This window comes from Gouania willdenowi, chromosome 12 (assembly GCF_900634775.1).
Source record: "Gouania willdenowi chromosome 12, fGouWil2.1, whole genome shotgun sequence".
NCBI lineage: Eukaryota > Metazoa > Chordata > Actinopteri > Blenniiformes > Gobiesocidae > Gouania > Gouania willdenowi.
The window spans coordinates 22,321,177-22,340,041 of NC_041055.1; the positions used below are offsets into that span (position 1 = coordinate 22,321,177).

Below are 18,865 nucleotides of genomic sequence, written 5' to 3' on the forward strand. Positions count from 1 at the left end.
CTTTTACAAACATGTCTGTTCACACTTGAAACATATCTTCTCTCATTTGATTTTTTCCCTGTAAACCTCAAATGCATTAAAGTGTTTTATTATACTTTAGCTCATTTTAATTACCCGTTCTACAGACGATGCTATAATACATGGATATTTACTGTTCCCCGCTTTCATTTTATGAGTTCATTTCGGCACTGCAGTTGCATCTTGTAACAAATATGGAGGACAGAAGTCGAGGACATATTTTGTGATGGGACAGCATGTAAAAAAATAAATAGCATGATGCAAGACGGAGAACTTCTCAGACACCCCAGAAACTGCTCGGAGTACTTCTGATCTTCTCCTCTAACTCAACACCCTGCAATCTGTCTCTGCACAGCAGCCTTGTCAATACACTTACTTTCATTTTACCTCTGGCTACATAAACTGGGATGGTTGAGATGAAAGGAGTGATGGGAAACGAAGAGAAAAAGAACAAGTTTGTAAGACTTTAAGAAGAAAGTAAAAAGAGAGAAAACAGTAATTTCTGCAGACTTTAGAATGAGAGTAGAAAACAAAGGAGAGGTCTGTAGGTATGGAGGGAAGGACAGAATGACTCAAAAAGAAGGGGGGAAAATAACAGCATCATCGCCCCTCAAGGGAAGCAACAACCTACTTCATCACAAGGAGAGAATGTCGGAGACTGCTGGGGAGGAGAAGTGACAGGTGTATGGTGACTGCTGCGACCGCTGAGTACAAATCATTGTGTTTACAGAGAAATGAAGATGACATGGCTATAAGGTTACTTTACCAAGAAAAAAAACCCTTTTTGATTCAATATGTCTGCCCAAAACAACCAAACCTAGAGAACATTTGTGAATATTTTTTTTACATTAAATATTTAAACATTTAAATATGGACAAAAAATGATGCCGTGGTGCACAAATAGATCAAAAGATTTGCATAGTTTTATTTTCTAAAAGGCATTGACACTTAATAGTAAAGATGATAAATTAATAGTAAAACGTTCACTGTAATACAGAAAAAAACATTTATATTTCAAGTATAAAAAATTGCTTCTATTGATTTAAAAAAATCCTTCATTCTAGTTCACTGTCATTTTGCATCCAAAAGCATTATCTAATGTGTCTGGCAGTTTCAAAAGTTCTCACCAGGAGGCGCCATAGAGTTTGGTTCAAAAGCTAGCTTATCTGAGAGTTCCCCTTTTAGTCAATAATACTTTTGCAATTCATTATTCATTCTTGCACTGCAGTGATATTAGAGAATTAATTAATTTTTCAAAGTGAGTTTGGCTCCATTTCAAAATATAACTCAAGACTGGAGTAAACTAAAGTGAGCTAGCCAGCTAGCTAGCTACCAGCGATTTGAATCGTAGCTCACAATTAAACCACTTCAAATATTTGAAGTTTAATCCTAATTAACTGTGACAATTTTACAGTTGTAGGCAAGTGTCCTTTTAATTCCCAAATTAACATGAAACAGAGGAGAAAACTACAAAATAAGTCTACAAAACTGAGTCAAACAAGGATTATTTCAGCAAGCGGCAAATTATATATTGTGGCAATACACAGTGTACACAAAAATGGTATAAAAACATACAAAAAGGTCTGCCTTCATATAATGGCTTCTCTGCTTGGAGTCTGAAAGAGGAGGCACAACTGTCCTTATGTTTCAAATCGTTTACAAACTTGTAAGAATATCTGTTGGTTTATTATTCACCGAGTTGTTTATTTACTCACTCCACCACATACAAAATCCCAAATGGCCTCTTATTTACAGAATGACTCTGGAGCTGTGAAGACTGAGAGTAACGCTGCATAGATGATTCATTCACTCCACCAGAAACACATTTTCCTTTTCATTTCGGGGCACCATGGGTGACTGAGTCTTTCCTCTCAGAGGAGTACTGCAGAGAGGAGCGTTTCATGGTGGCGTATGAGGTGTGTGGAGTAGCTGAGGATGCAGTGGAGGAAGATAAACGTGGGATAGTGGAAGTAGAGGAAGCAAGGCTCGGGTTTGGTCTCTCTGTGGGGCAGTATCCAGGAGAAGAAGACCTTCCTCTGGTTTGTAGGCTGCTGCTGCTGCTGCTCTGCAAAGGAGAGCCGATTGTTTTCGGCCCACGTGTCAGAGAAGATGTTGAGGAACTTGAGAGTGGAGCGCTCCTCATGCCGTAACCCAGAATACCCGTGCTCATCAGAAACTCTCTGGAGCCGTAGGCGGGGGGAGTGGGTCCGCGTGAGCCTGGAGGTCGGTTGTTGTCTGGAGGGAGGCTCCTCCTGCAGGGAATGTCATAGATCCCCATATCACCATAGAGAGCATGTGATCTAGCCTGGAGTCGGAGAATTCTATCCCTCTCTTCCAGCTCTCGTCTTTCGTGAAAAGAAGCCATGATGGTTTTAGAAAAGTTATCATAACGAGCAGCGGCAGACCTTGGAGGTGTAGCGTCCGGTGGAAGAAGATCCCGAAGACTGTCCTGAAGACTCTGGGAGGCCATATCACGCATCATCAGACCAGGGGGAGGAATGTCTCTTGATGCCACACTTTGAGTAGCAAGGTCTCTTGGCATCTTAACTTGAAAAGCAGGAGAATGTTCTCTATGAATGATACCTTGGAGAGAGGGTGAGGGATCCCTTGAAGACGGACCCTGCATAGAGGGAGAGGTGTCACGGGGCTGAGGAGACTGCCTGGTGATGCCCACAAACACTGGACTGTAAGCCTGAGGAGACTTTCGTAGCACTGGACCATCAGTTCCTACAGTCATGAAGTGAGGGTGGTAGCTGACTGGAGGAACTCCTCTCTGCATAATGAGCTGAGGGTCTGCAGGGTGCATCAGGTTATCGTAGGAAAGACTGCTGCTACCGTGGTTGGCGATCAAGCTGGGGTTAGCAATGATACCTGGAGGAGGATTGCATCCCAAACCATCAACGTGCATTGCAGGAAGCTGTGATTTGCTGCCATAGCGACCACTGTTTTTCAGTGTGAGAGAGCGAGAGTTAAGTGTGAGAGAGTTGTGCTGCAGGGGGCCGGGAACCATGCTGGTATGAAGAGGAGGTTGGAAGAGCATCCCGGGCTGGTGACTGCTCCTCACAGGGCTTTCTTTAGACTCAAGACAATGATTAGGACCTTTGTTGTTGTCTTGGTTATCTGATGTCTTCAACAACTGAGCAACATAAGAAAACACATTAATATAAGGTAAGGGTTTTATTAGAATCACTCTAAAATGGAACTGAGCTAAAGTTAAAATGAAAGTCACCTTCTCTGGTGGAATAGGTGATGATCCTCTGGATATGGCCTCTAGGACGGGCCGTAGCTGTGGAACAGTGGGAATGGATACGGGAATGATGGACTTGGTATGATGTCCCAACTCTGAAAAAGAGGAAAATATCAGAGTTACAACAGCACTCAGAGCACAAACCTCCACCAAGCACCAAAAATTCTCTTTGCCAGATATTTGTGGTTATGTCGATCATTGATCCTGATCATGATACCATGTTCATTCAGACTTTAAAGGCTTGTAAGATATTTCTATCCCTATTATAATAATACATTAGATCCAAATATATGGGCACCCCATTTTAAAAAAAATAATTGCAATGGAATGCACAATACAGATCTGATCTTGATGAAACTAGGTAACTAGGGTATTTGAGAAATAAACCCAACATAATTGAGTCAGATTACAAAAGATTGTCAATTACAAACCGAGATTTTTTAAATAAGCCAATGATGGGTTTTTTGGGGTTTTTTTTCTTGAAACTGATCCACAATCAGTGCGTATATTGACCGGGATCCCCTCCAAAATCCAATGGAATCTTTCATAAGGTAGGCTTTTATCTTTAGGTAGTGTTGTTTAAACTTTGAACAAGTACCTTTGACCTAATCCTGCTAACAAACAGAAAAATACAAAAACGCAGGTGAAAATAATACTTCTTTGGCCGAGGTAATAAATTCTAGAATGTGTTTGTAGACAATCAGATGTGAGTGAACCATCTCATCTGGCTTTTCTTGATGTGGAGGAATAACAGCTCGACTCTGCTTCCAACTTTTTAAACAGAGGAACACAGCCTCAGATTTGAGGTGCTATAATGTTTTCTAATTTTTTGTGAACCACAACACACTGGATTGACAGGCGTGTTAAAAATCAGTAGTACAAGAAACAATGCAGAAAGTACCACATTGGAGCCATATTAAGATAGCTATTGCCCCCTATTGAGAAGGAGGTGCATTTAATAAATGTACTGTAATCTGCTGATATTGGACTGTTTTACACTGTGAAACCTCTCATCATACATGTTTCAATTGCTTTCTTTACTCTTAAAGAGTAACTAAACCCAAAGGTTTTGGCCAAAGTGCGTCTAAGCAGAAAAGCAAAAAAATGCCTCGATTATGGGTGGGGCTCCTGGAGCAGTTATGCTGCGTTCACACCGGATGCGTCACGAAATGTCCGTACGTCTAGTTTACATACAAAGTCAATGGATAGATGCGTCCCAGATGCGATATCTTTCCAGTGCGGCGGTGCGGTCTGGTCTGCACGTCAAGTGCGTTGGCCATGCGAGCATTTTACGCATATCCGCACATTCGCAAGAGTTGAAAATATTGAACTCCTGCGACCGTTTCACATGATGAAAACCAATCATAGTCTTTGTTGATGATGACGTCAGGCCATCAACATGGACACCGGTCTGTTCACCCATTCAACCACGGAGTAGAAGCTGTGTGTGACCACCTGGAGCTGTATGACACAGCCTTTATAACCGGGACCGGTCTTGGAAGGATTAGGCATGGAGGAGAATCAGCGAGGAGGTGGTAGTAGCAGGTAAAAGTTCTCTCTGTCGTTTTCATCTTTGAAAGTCGGCACTGAGCAAGGATAGCATTAGCCGCTAATCACACCAGCTTTTTTCACTGGTGGTTTATGTTTATGAGAGGAGAAGATGCATTCGGTGTGAACGCAGCATAAAGATACACCGAGTCTATAGTATAAAATCTCCAAAGAACAATCTATGCTATGCTAACTACCTACTCAATACTCACTATACCTCTATTTATAATTATTCCAATCCAACCTACTCACCACAGATTGCAGAGTCCACAGGTGCTAGTTTTCATAGGAGGGGCTGGGCCAACAGTGACGTAAGAAGCCACCAAAATGTCACTAATAACCATTCTAAGCCAATAGCAAAATTTGACTGTAATAGCCAGGTTTCAACCCATAGAGCATTTTATGTGGGGGCGACCGTGGCTCAGGTGGTAGTGGGTCGTCTTCTGATCGAGAGGTTGGGGGTTCGATCCCAGTACCTGACTATGTGTCGAAGTGTCCTTGGGCAAGACACTGAACCCTAAGTTGCTCCCAGTGGTCGACTAGCGCCTTGCATGGCAGTCCTGTCCCACTGGTGTGTGAATGTGAGAGTGATTGGGTGAATGAGCTGATGTGTAAAGCGCTTTGAGACTGCTTCAGTGTGGTGATAAAGCGCTATATAAAATCAAGTCCAAGTCCATGTGTAAATAGGATGTGATTCTCTGAAATATAACGTTAATAACCTTTTTGTCACTACACCATGTGATCATGTGATCAATGTGTCATTCACAGTACCATCCAATGCAGCCACATGGCTTCTCAGCAGACCGTGATCAGGTTTCGGTGGCAGCGGAGGTGGAGTTTTTAACTGTTTGACGTTCGACGATTCGACGGCTCCACTAGAAAGCTGCTGCATTGAGACACACACAACAAAAATATACATGAGGCTTATACTGTATTTATCACTTATGGTTCGATATATAAACATCTCAACCTACTTTATCCCGACTTTGTATTCCATTGTCTCTGACTTTAATTTGCTTCTTTCTCTCAATCTCTAGTCGGAGGAAGGGAGGCTGAAGATGGATGACTGTTTTCTTGCAGGGCCTTGCTGTGTACCTGTGCAAAAATCAGTAAAAGCCAAGGTTAAAAGACTTCCTGCTAAGCTATAAGTATTGACTGTGAAGCAGTGCTCTTACTTTGGAGGGATGGGACTGCAAACCAGATATTCTAGGTTGTTACAACATCCTCTTGTAAAAGGATTTACTCCACCTTGAAACTTCCCAGTTACCTGCAGTGATAAAATGTATTATTTTATGTACAACTCTTGCATATTTAACACCACTACATTTCACAAGTTATTTTGTGGACATTAAACTGACCTGTTCATTGGTGGTACGTCCCCTGGATACCAGATAGAAATGGAATCCAGTAAGACCCAGGACAGGGATAAGAAACAGTCCTGATATACTGACCACTACCAAACTGGTAAAAATGATAAGGATGAACAGATGTATGACAAAATGCTTTTAGCACATTTTATGCACTGTTTATTCCTTTGTATAATGGCCCTGCAGTTTTGAGCGTCTCCCTGCCTATAAAAGTGTCATCATGCGGCTCCTGTAATAACAATTCGAGACAAAAATTGCATCTGTGATTCTCCTTCTTGCCATTAAGCCATGCTGCTACACTGATGGATCTTCATTTCTTTCCATAAGCGTCAACACCTCTTTTCCAAAGCTTCATTTAAAGGCTCATTAGGTTTATACCTTTGTATTTACGGCAGCTCTAATCTGGCTTCAGGCATTTCCGATACATGATGAAGTCAATAAACAATACTACATGCAAGTCCATTCCCATTTAGAAACACAAGGTTTGTAAGAAAACCTTGATCAAATGTTCTCAAACTGAGGTCCGAGGACCCCCAGGGGCCCTTCGGCTGTAGCTTGGGGGACCGTAGAATAATAATAGTAATAATACAATTTTTATTTATGTTGTATCATTACTAAAGTGTATTTGGGGACCAATGCATTAATAAAACAAACATATTGAACATGTACAGTAGATGGATACTGGACATGACGCACTTCCGTATCACTGTGAAGTGTGTAGGCTGTCTCAATGGCTATTAAGTGCAAAAAAAATAGTTAGAATATTTCATTAAACACAATTTATTTTATAAACAAGACAAGTACAGGTGCTCTTTATGTTCATATCTACAATAAAGATCTTAAATATATAAGTTGTATTGTTTGAAAGAACAAATCTTTCCTATAGCATTTAGGGCAGTGCTTTTCAAAGTGTGTGGCGCGCCCCCTGGTGGGGAAGAGAGATATGACAGGTGGGGCCCAACAAACTGGAGGACATTTTCAGTTTTATGCCAATTTTTTAAAATGCTATTCTTCATTGACAATAAAGATTATTAACACTACAAAACACCTACACATGAAGGAAGTAATGATGAGAAGCCTAAAAATGTAGTAGAAATTAAAAAAGCTATAAATTATTAGACCGCATTAGATATGCAAACTAACTAAAGTGCGAAAATAGGGATTTACGTCGGCATCTGAAGTGGAGCAGAACAATAAACAAGTAAACTTTCAATAGCTGACTTAAAAAAATTATTTTCTTTTTTGTTTTCTTAAGTTTTTTGGCACAGATTGCAAACAATTATCCATTATTTCCTGTATTTTTGACTGCAATTTTATGTGTTTTTTATGCAGGTGATTTGTTTGATTTGGTTTTTGTTTTATTATGATAAATGACATTACTTATTTCCTGTTTGATCAATACATTTGTAAATGTGTTATTTGTCAGGATTATTTCAGGGGGCAATGGGCGCAGGTGGGGCTTGAAAGTTCACCTTCTTTCAAAGTGAGGGATACCCCAAAAAGTTTGAGAACCACTAATTGACATGAGGATTATGAGGGGATCCTTGAAATATTTTCTCTTCCGTAAGGAATCCCTTGACCTAAATGATAAGATTCTTACAGATTAACAGGCATCATATTCACTTGATAACATCGTGATGTCACCTGGCTTTACTTTTAGCCATATTAGCGTCGTTGTGGGTGTTTTGTTGAAGGATACGTGACGGTGCAGTGCAACGCCCATAAATCATCCATGTGGTGCAAGATGTAGATGAGGCCAAAGGTGAAGACGCCAATCATGTGAACAGTCAGTGACAACAGAAAAAGAAAGAAGTAGCGATAGTTTCGCCTCCCGATGCAGTTGTTCACCCAAGGGCAGTGATGGTCAAAATCCTGCAACGAGATCGTTGGAAAACAGTTAAGTTTAAATAAAAAACAAACAAATGTACATCAAATCTCATCTGTTGTGCGGCACTGAAAATCTAGACATTTTTGGTAGCTTCTTAAAAAGACATTGTTTTTTCTTTCTTTTTTGAAACACTCTTAGTTTAATACAGGCAGCCTGAATCCCTTTTTCAAATTGCATTTCCATGGAGACCACAAAGGATCTGAGAAAAGGATTAACCTGATTAATGAGATCCCTGTTCCCTCCATCTCCCTCTGTCCATCCCTCATTCTGCAGAAATCCCTTCGCTGACTTCATCCACACACAGGCTGTTATGCTCACTCATGCTCCTCATTTTCTCCCCTAATCTGCTCTTCATGACCATAACTCCCCCATGAAATGTTCTTTCAACTGTATAGATGTTCATACAAGACCCTGGACACTTTCTTTTTTTAATCTTTCAGTCGGTCAGTGCACTCACCTCCACACAGCGATCACAGACGCTGCAGTGGGAGCATCGTGGAGGTCTGTAGAAGTGACACGACGCGCACCACTTCATCCGCACCTGCACACCCTTCACTTCCACGTTCTTGTAGAGGGGAGCGCGGAACTCATCGTCCTTGTCTTCATCTTCGCTGGCTGAAAATATGTGAAACTGCTATATAATACCGCCTACTGCTGATCTCCTGTGTTGTACACATAGCATTCTTTGTGTTACTACTCACCCATTGGGAGAACACCAGCATCCATAAAGGTTGCCATGGTGAAGTTGGCCAGCACAAAGAGGAAGATGATGGCACTGCATGGTGGCACGGCAGGGCAGATGGTCACGGCCAGCCACGGACATCTGAATACACAGTTCAAAAGTGTTTTAAAACAATTTGAAAAGTGTCTTTAAAGAAACACACAAGCATCCATCTCTTAAAGCAGGGGTCTCAAACTCATTTTAGTTCAGGGGCCAAATACAAAGTAGTTTTATCTTAAGTGGGCCACAGATTTTAGGCGGGAAAACCAACATTAATGTCCCAAGTTTGCACTTAAACTTATATATGTCACAGGAAGTATGTAAGGCGTTAACAATAACCCTGCAATAAGTGACAGATATCAGTCCCTGTAGGTTTTTCCTCTTAAATTTCATTGATTTAATGACAATTTTTTTATTTAATTTGGGGGAATTATGTCAAATAATTTCAAGAAAATTAAGTTATCTGAACAATTTGTGATTGCACATTAATTCATGTTTATTTCCGTTTCTTTTTACTTTCTCCTATGGGCCAAATTGGATGGTCTAAAGGGCCAGATTTGGCCCCCGGGCCTTGAGTTTGATACATGTGCCTGAAAGTTTGAGGCAACATAACACAAGATACTCTGTTTTTCAGATGTTCTTACTTCATCAAAACAGTTAAGGCATGTACAGGTGGGTGAGGATTAAAAACGGTTTAAGTGATGGGGTCTTTGGTGGTACAACCCTTCTTTTACATCCCACAGTCAAAAGAAGTGGAGTCAAGATGCTGGAGGTAAAAATGCTGATAGACAATAATGGGCTTGCGTTAATGATACAATATTATTGGAAAGGAAAAAAGACCCCAAAAATTGCAGTTGGAAAAAAACATGGTTTTATTTGACTTTAACTCTGGACAAATTGACATACTTAATCTGCGTATGACCTTTTCAACTAAATAGGAATAAAAAATGAATAAAAACAAAACATTAACAAAAGAAATAAATAATAAACAAACCATTTTTAATCTGGAACCCCAAAAAAATACCATGTGCTACATTTTTAATGTCACGATGTCATAGACATGCTTCAAAAATATTCTTATTGTAAAGTGATAAAAAACTATAATAATTCAGACAGGTTTAGGTACATTGTACTTGAACATATATTGTTTTACGTGGGTGTTTGCATTTCTGGGTACTGATTTGTTTTCTAAATGGATGATATTATTTATGTGTGAGAAATCAAATGGGATTACAAGTGAAGAGCAGTTATGGAGAGAAAAGGATTCATTAAATCATATCATCAGTTTGATCTGTACACGTCATAAAGTGAGAGATTGTATAGGCAGATCAAAGTAAAATAAATCAGATTGAACATTGCAGAAGAGTATAAATACGTGAAGGAATAAATTCTAACACAAGTTGAATTACGAATACAATCCTAAATTCATCTCAGTCCCATCTACCAAACCCCTGAGCTGGTTTTTAGTTTTAGTTGGTGGGGGATGGGTTTCCCACTCCCCCCCCAAAGGAGCGCCTGCTGATGCTGTGCCAGCTGCAAACAGAGTAATCCCTGGATTATAAACTCTGGATTACGGACCATTTCTGCCAGTTCGGTGCATTGTAGGTTCCTCCCATTAAATGCAAAAAAGTGATTCTGCATTCAAAAGCATACATTACTATAGCATGTTATACTGTATGTCATGGAAAATCCTACTTGTTTAAGGTAGTCAATGATCAGGGATGAACTCCTGCCTGCTTCGGGGGCTTTATGTTTCCAAGGCTGCTACAATCTTTATCTGATAAGGACTTTCAAACAAGAAGGAAAAAAAAGAATATGATTTGTCTTTCACTTTTTAAATAATTCAAGAAAATAAAATAAAATATGGCAAAACTCTTCTGGAGTAGAGTGTAATCATCATTGTGTGTCAAAGTTCTTACTAGATGTGCTCATGTTGGACATGTTCTTATATTGTCATAATATCCCCATTTATATAAAGACAGATAACACAAGCTTGTATATCAAACTTTGTTCTCCCCATATAACACAAGAAGTGGAAAACGGGAATCTTTAATTATGATAATTTTCTTTTTTATCTATTTAAATATCTAATAAAATAAAATAATAACAACCTGACTCTTTAAAATGTAATTACATTTTGAATATCCACAATTTCTCGCAATTTATTGATTTCACAAAGAGAACTCAAAATGTCTCTGAACTTAAAAAGAAAACGTAATTTTTTTTTTTAATTTAGAGAGGGCTGGTGATCGTCACAACTATATGCAATAAAAATAATTGTATTTATTTAATTGCAATGATAAAACATGCATAGCTGTCGTGAAAAGATTGACCTTCTACAGCAAATTTTTCATTTTAATCCAAACCTACAGTGATGTAATGAGGAGAAAAAAAACTGTGACGCTTGAGTTCACTTTGTGAATCTGAAATGACTTTTGTACCAGATTACATTATGGACGTTGTGAAGAATGGTCCTCCATCATTGGTCTGAGACCATCTGGACTGCAGGGAGAGACAGTTCATTACGCCGCTGCAGGACAAGCCGCACCTAATAAAGCAGAGCCGGGCAGAGCTCTATTAAATCACACAGAACAGTATAAGCTGCTCTGCAATCTGCACACTGGCCTCATCTCTGCACTGGGTCAGTGGCACAGCCAGTCCGGCCCCTGGGCCCCGACTGTTGCAGCAGCAGCAGGGCCTCCTTTAGTCAAATACTGTTACAGTTACATAAATGACATCACTGACGGGTAATCTGTCTGATTTCAAGAGAAGGAATCATCACAGAATACACGTTCCACAAACAAACACATGAAAAAAAATACCTTAACTAAAGCTAAATTCTGATTTACAGATATGGGTTTTGTTTCGTTTACCAAAGTTCTCCCATCTTTGTTTCATTTTTATATTGCTAAAGCAATATCTTAACCTCAAAATAATAGAGAGAATAAGTGAATAGATGCACCCAAAATGAAATTTGTATCAGTTTTTATACGATTTGACGGGGTTTGCCAGCCACCTTATTCAAGGGTCTGCTACTTCCTGAATTTAAGTACAAACTTCCTGTGTAATTACCTCATAAATACTGTACATAAAATGCTTAATTAAATACAAATGTTTTATACAGAGGCATTCATTCACCATCTATTCACACGCTTATTCACGCCCACAGGCAATTTTGCAATATAAAGACTCCAAATAACCTCCAGCTGTTTTTGGCCAATGAGATGAATCCATTAAAGCAAGGGTGTCAAATTCATTTCAGTTCAGGGGCCAAACACGGAGCAGTATAAATCTCAAGTGGGCTGCAGAATTTGGCGGGAAAATGAGTAATTTCATTAACATTGAGCCCTAGTTTACGCTCCAATGTAAACATAAAATATGAATATAAATTATTTTAGATTAAAAAAAATTACATACGTGTAGAGCAGTAGTGTGAAACTCATTTTAGTTTTAGGGGCCAAATACAGAGCAGTTTAACAGATTTTATGCGGGAAAACAAGTGATTTCAACATTATTGTGACATGTTTATAGTTTTACGTATACATAGAATACAAAATATGTAAGAAACTGACAATATCCAAGCAGTAAGTGATAGATAGCAGTCCCAGCAAGGACTTCACTTTAAATCTCCAAGATTTTGAGGCAAGTTTCTATTTAATTAAGGGAAATATTATGGAATCATTTGAGGAAAATTGAGAATTTGGAATTTTTTCTGACTTCCATCATGTGATACAAGCAATGGGGAAACTGTGAGCCTCTGCAAATATTGTTAAGTTTCATTTACATAATGATTCATGTTTTCTCTGTCATTTTTATTTTCTCCCGCGGGCCGAATTAGATGCTCCAAAGGGCCGAATTTGGTCCCCGGGCCTGGAGTTTGACACATAAGGCATTAGGAGCGCATGCATACTAGAAAGGTTCTAGATCTTCAACTGCCAGGTATTGAACTCATCACTTTGGCTGAGGACTGTTCTGCCATTAACCCTCCGATTATCCTCAAATTTCACAAACACATTTTACCCTTGGGGTCAATCTGACCCCAGGAAATATTGACCTCTAGAAAATTTATTTTCAGAGAATTGTTAACCACGATTTTATGTCAGGCACAGTGTTTATTTGTTCAATACATAAATAACCCCTTGATAATGAAACATGGACTTTAACGCCACCATAAGGCCAGACTTTTAAATTAAAATTAGTTTATCTTGAATGGTTTTCATCCAATTCTTCTCAAATTTACTGACATTAATGACCACAAGAGAATGAACCTCATGTATCGACTCAAAAGTATCGACTCTGCACCTGCAGGTGTGGGGATGTAAGGTCACACATGGGTCACACACACACCGACGGACCACTTTTACACAGCTAACAGAGCTTGGGGTCAAATTGACCCCAGAGGAACACCAATGCGTGAAATATTTGTACATGTAAACCCATGTAAAAGACATGTAAACCCATGTAAATTTGCGATGGTAAAACAGGGGACGGGACCCGGATAAGCAAACTGCTTCTCTCGTCTCCTTTTTCGGCATGTACAAAAAAGAAAAAAAAATGTAAAAAAAAAAAAAAAAAGTGAATGTAACCATGTCGGAAATAAACTGAATAAATAAAAAAATAAATTAAAAAAATTAAAAAAATTCTTCAGCACATCGAGAAAATATCATCGTAATCATTTTATGCCTAATCAATTGTACCCACCAAAATAGGAAAAGTCATGAAATATAAAACAAAGAAAAAAGAAAAGTCAACTATTATTTTTTTAATGATAAACATTGAATGGGGTCAAATTGACCAAGATTAGGGTTAAACAAACAACTCCACACGTGCAATCACTGCACATACATAACACAAACTTCCTCTATCAGCTTTTCACAACAAAAGCAACAGATATAGACAATAGAATTGTTATCAATAGATCAATAGGTCTCAGTGTGAGGAGCTACTGGCTTGTCTTGTGGAAAGATTAAAAATGTAACTTTGTGTCTTTAAAGACAACAAAATTCTCAAGAATACGTTTTAAAAGAAGTGCGTTTCCAGTGCTGCTGCACAAAGTTTCCTCTCAAAGATATAATAACGGTTACAAAAGTGTTTTTTTTCCTCTGGGTCTTTGTAGACAGTTTGGATGACCTGCCCGAGTTTAACGGTGCAGCAAACCTTAAAAGCACAAACCCAAACACAAGTTCACCGTCAGAGAAACGAACGGCGGAAAACACCAGCCGAGGACTTCAATCAGCAAAAGAAAAACTCAGGAACTTTATTTCACACAAAGGATTTGTAAAGTAGAGCTGCAAATGCAGATGATTGCATGACCAACATTATCAGCAGCTTCATTTTTTTTAAAATGTAGATTTAATGCTACTTTTGCATTATGTCAACCTTTGGTGCTGATTTCTGATCAATTCTCTTTTAGGGCATGACAACTATGACATTTTATTAGTATCAGTTAATATGGAAAAGTTAGGATGTATTTTTAAAGCATAAAAAAAAACCTATGATGTCATATATTATTTAAATAAAATCTGAGATGTTATTTGAATGAAAAATGCTAAAACAAAAATAATTTGGTGGTTATCTCTTAATGTTGCCAGCAACAATTCCTATCGTGTCTATTGACACACACACAAAAACAAATAAATAAAAAATACAAAATTTTGAAAAAATGCAGAATTCACTCTCAAACAAATGTCAAAGATTGAAATAACCGCTCGCAAGATTGTTTTTGACTCACAAACAATGGTTTTGTTGACAATGGTCATGTGACTTGAACTTTGAAAAAGTGTCATGCATTGCATTGTGGGACTGGGAAACTCGTGAAAAATGTAAAGATGGCAGCAAAGTAGAAAAAGATTCATGGCAGATTCGGCAAGAAAGAGACATGAGGATCCTCCTTTTTGGTGACTGGTTAGACTGTGGCCTTAAAAGTTACATTTCTGATATTACACAAGTGTTTTTGCTTCATTCTTAACAAGATTTCTTGTGTTTCTTCACCAGAAAAGGAAGCTCGTTTTGGTTTGTTCATCGTGTTTCCCAATGATATGACGATTGATTTTCTGCCATATTCGGGTGTTTCCACGTAAAGCCACAAAATCAACATCCGCCATTGTTTTGGCACAACTTTCAATCCATTAAAACACCAATAAATGAGTTGGGGAGTCACTTTGGTGGTGCTTTTGGGGGCACACATCAATGATAGAGGACAATTCTGAATTAAATAAAGGCATAAGTTTAAAATAAAAGTTGGCGAAGTGAAAAGTATACAATTAACTCTTCTTGTATCTTATGTTATATGTTGTTGAATAATGAAAAACGTGCTTTACAAAAATAAGCCCCTTATTGTCGCCACCTATTGGTAGAGATATTATTTTTGCTAGCTGGTACTGAACACCGCTCAATAAAAAAAATCAACTCAAAGCTGCTACTCACAATTAATTATTTTATTAGATATAGTTTATACCCCATTGATCGATTAGTTGAACATTCCTAACTCCAAAAAGAAAGGAAAAAGGTTGAAATTGCTGCTCAAAAGTTTGTTTTCATCTCCACCGTAATCACTACGTCAGTTGACAGTTTCGTGCATTGCATTGTGGGATATGGAGTCCTGTAAACTGATGTATAGATGTGTTTTTGCTTCATTCTTACTGTGATTTCTTGTTTTTCTTCGCTAGACAAGTTTGTTGTAGTTGGTTCCCAGTATTCTCCGTGATATCAGAGTCTCAGAGACTCCACATCCCACAATGCAATGCACAAAAAAGCAAACAAAAATGACTTTTTAGGGTGGAAATTTGTGGATTTATCTGATAAAAAAAGATCATGGATAGCATCTTTAAATATTTCACCCATGACCATCTGAAAACCAGTTTGTGACCTTTTTATTGGTCCTGACCCATGTGCTGAGAAGCTGCACTCAGACTATTTTAAGCCAGATGAGACATTCCTTGTTGTTCTTAATCATTTTTAAGCATCCTGCAGGCTTTGCAGCTTTGGCATTTCTCAATTAAGCAGTCTCGTCCCAATCTGCCCTATATCAGCAGAGCATTGCTTTTCCTGTCTCTCACTATGAGTGGGCGGAGTTTATCAACCTTTACAACCTGACAACTTATCAGCTATACAGTCTAACACAAATATATAACAATTAAAGTGGCTTTAAAATCAAAACGTTTTACATACTGTATAACTAAAGACTCAAGCCTCACAAGACTAATGCATGCTTATTGAAAGAAATAACTTCATTTGCAACAAATGAGTGTGAACATAAAGACTCCAGTCAACACTTTCCCAGATGGGAGATCGCATGACAATGACTAGAGGATCCTAATCCCATACCCTCAATCTGGTGTCAGATTCCAGTAGAAACGGTGCACGCTGGTGACTATATAGGAGAAAGTAGGGCAGATATGGCTACAGATGTCAGGGGTTGCTGGATCACACTGACAGTCAGTGTGGCATTAGTGGAAATGGGAGGGGGTTGTCATAATGGAAACATGAGGAGTTTGAGTCAAGTGTGCTGTTTGTGTTTAGTTGATAAAAACTCGTAAATTCTCAAGGTAACATGTTTTTAAAACAGCATTCAATAACAGGTCAATCCAAACAATCAGTGGAATTGGATTGTGGAGATACTAATCAGGACTTTTCCTCTTCTCTTACATGCCAGCCGGCACCGGCTTTATTGTTGTCGCCTCACGCTCACCTGTCTATCTTTCACGAATGGGTCAAAAGAATTGTCTCCATCAGTATTTTTACATTAAAACATCACTTTTTCTTCTGTTGTCCAATGTGGACATGAAATCCATGCAATGTTCCTCATCCCTTAGTTTTTAAACACATGTTGAAAGTGTATGTATTTACCTGTGACACATTCATCTCCTATACCTGCGTATCATAATGGTAGAAGTCACAGGGCCCTGAAGTCATATTGACACACCCCCAAACTGATGTGTTAGACCTGAGATTCCCAAATTATGGCTCAGATTTGAAATTCTAGGAAGTTGGTCAGTCAAAATCAATGAGAAAACTTGATATGAAATACAATTAAACAGAGTTGTTGGGCTCTGATCATAAATATTATAGCTTATGTTGTAATAAACAATTATTTTAATTAAAATATAATCAGTAATGACTTGCAGTGCATTTTATCAGGAGTTGATACATGTGCAGTCAAATCAAAACTTAATCTGCATATTCTCTGTAATTCAATGTTTCACATATCTTAATTTCATAGTTCTTTTCTGTATTATTCTGTTTTATATTGTATTTCACTGTTTTTATTTTCAATTATTCTGTTTTTATTGTAAAGTGTCATTGGGTAGCCTCAAAGGCACTTTTAAAATAAAATGTATTATCATTATTATTAATTTTATTATTACGTTTGGTTCCTGTTTGTGTTAAGGTTAATCTGTAATAGAGATGCAGACGGCAAATGCAACATGCACATTAGGGCATCAAACTCACAACCGTCAAGCTGTGAGAGAGCAAAGCTCACCACTTCCTCAATAGTTTTAGTGGATCTTCAGTTGCTTTTTTTTTAAAAAAAAAAAAAAAAAAACTTTTTAAAAATTTCAATATAAGCCTACTAAACATTTGAGTAAAAATATGGGGCGCCAATTGGGAAGTTGTGCATGCTAAAATAAACAGCAACTTTTTGCACCATTTAGCAACAAACCATGTATATGACCATGTATGGACCAGATTTAGAGCAATATCTGTGAAATGTTTTTCTCCTAAAAAAATAATGTCAATGTTAAATTTAAATCTAAATGTTAAATCTAAAGGTTAAAACTAAATATAAATATAAATGTTAAATCTAAAAATAAATGTTACATATGAATCTTAAAGGTAAATATTAAATCTCAATCTAATTGTTAAATCTAAATCTAAATGTTAAATATAAATATCACGGGTGAAACTAATATTTAGCCAATATGCAAATTCTGTTGGTACTTCCGGTGAATTTGCATATTAGCAAAATATTTAGTTGCACCTGTGACGTTTAGATTTAGATTTAACATTTAGATTTAATATTTAACATTTAAACGTTGAAAATAGTTTAAAAAGCTGTTTATTTTAGCATGCGTAACTTCACAATCAGCACCCCATATAAAAATCCCCATTCCTCATGTGAATGAATGAATGAATAGTATAGTTTTATCCATGTTTGCTCGTACTTACGTGAACACAAAGTACAGAGAGGTGGAGCCCACCAGCAGGCAGGCGGCCGTGCACACCGGGATGAAGGCGCTGGGCTTCAGCGTGTCCGAGCCTCCGGGCATCCTGTCTGCTCCACACTCATCACAGTCAGCCTCAGACCAGCCGGGACGCACACATTACAGGTGGAGCCAGTCCGTTCAGCTCTTTACCGACTAATCCCACTGTCATAGCGGGAGGAGAGGACCCGGGACGACCGTCCGTCCGTCCGTCTCAGCTGCTCCAGATGCTGCTGCTGGTGCTGGTGTCCCAGAGGTGGAGCTCTCCCTCAGGGCGGCGCACTGCTCCACCTCACACCCGAGACCACCACCTGCTCTGAGTCCATAACGAGTCCGACCACCTATTCATTCATTAATGTAAAAATTTACGTATTTATTTACATTGGCATATGATTTTATATATAAAATTTATTTAATATTCCAAAAAATGTTGACATTGCTCACAATCTTAAACACATTTGAAACACGCTGTTGAACCTACAGTATATTACTGTATATATAAGTTCCCCCTTGTCCAGCTACAACATTTTTGCTCAGAATACTATGAAAAAGCAACAACAATAGAACATAATGATTGGATGAATGAGTGTTAACACACATTTTTAAAGAATCTATCTTTGTAAATAAGTGGAACTAAACACCCTCTGATTAACAGGAACAAGCAGGTCTGAAAATGGATGGATGGAACTGAACAGTATCATCCCCTTCCTCATGTGGAAATACACATACTAAAATCTGCATAGTTTTCATGTTTTGTTAATTTTCCACTCTCTCCTTCTCAAGTACCCCCTGTAGTGTCATTGCGTATCCCCATTTGAGAAACACTAATATAGGCCACTACAATATGACAAACGATAAGCCTTTTCATTTCAA

At 38.3% G+C, this 18,865-nt stretch overlaps 1 protein-coding gene across 1 annotated transcript; it reads right to left on the reverse strand.

Annotated features, from left to right (window-relative positions):
- Nucleotides 1-1,696: 1,696 nt before the first annotated feature.
- zdhhc8a (zDHHC palmitoyltransferase 8a) lies at nucleotides 1,697-18,058 on the reverse strand. Its single transcript, XM_028463507.1, has 10 exons — nucleotides 17,958-18,058; nucleotides 8,770-8,891; nucleotides 8,526-8,683; nucleotides 7,880-8,052; nucleotides 6,172-6,274; nucleotides 5,989-6,080; nucleotides 5,788-5,908; nucleotides 5,585-5,699; nucleotides 3,248-3,360; nucleotides 1,697-3,154 (listed from the first exon to the last, which is right to left on the reverse strand). The coding sequence occupies exons 1-10, from the start codon at nucleotides 18,056-18,058 to the stop codon at nucleotides 1,853-1,855; spliced, it is 2,400 nt and encodes a 799-aa protein (XP_028319308.1). The 3' UTR covers nucleotides 1,697-1,852.
- Nucleotides 18,059-18,865: the final 807 nt, after the last annotated feature.

Bases quoted from the DNA above. Each gene is read 5' to 3' on its own strand.
- zdhhc8a (XM_028463507.1), bottom strand. From the start codon at position 18,058: ATGCCCGGAGGCTCGGACACGCTGAAGCCCAGCGCCTTCATCCCGGTG. The intron at 8,684-8,769 runs GTGAGTAGTAAC...ACATATTTTCAG, and splicing joins TGCTGGTGTTCTCCCAATGG to CCAGCGAAGATGAAGACAAG. The intron at 6,275-7,879 runs GTATCCTTCAAC...CATTTTTACCAG, and splicing joins GCGTTGCACTGCACCGTCAC to TTTGGTAGTGGTCAGTATAT.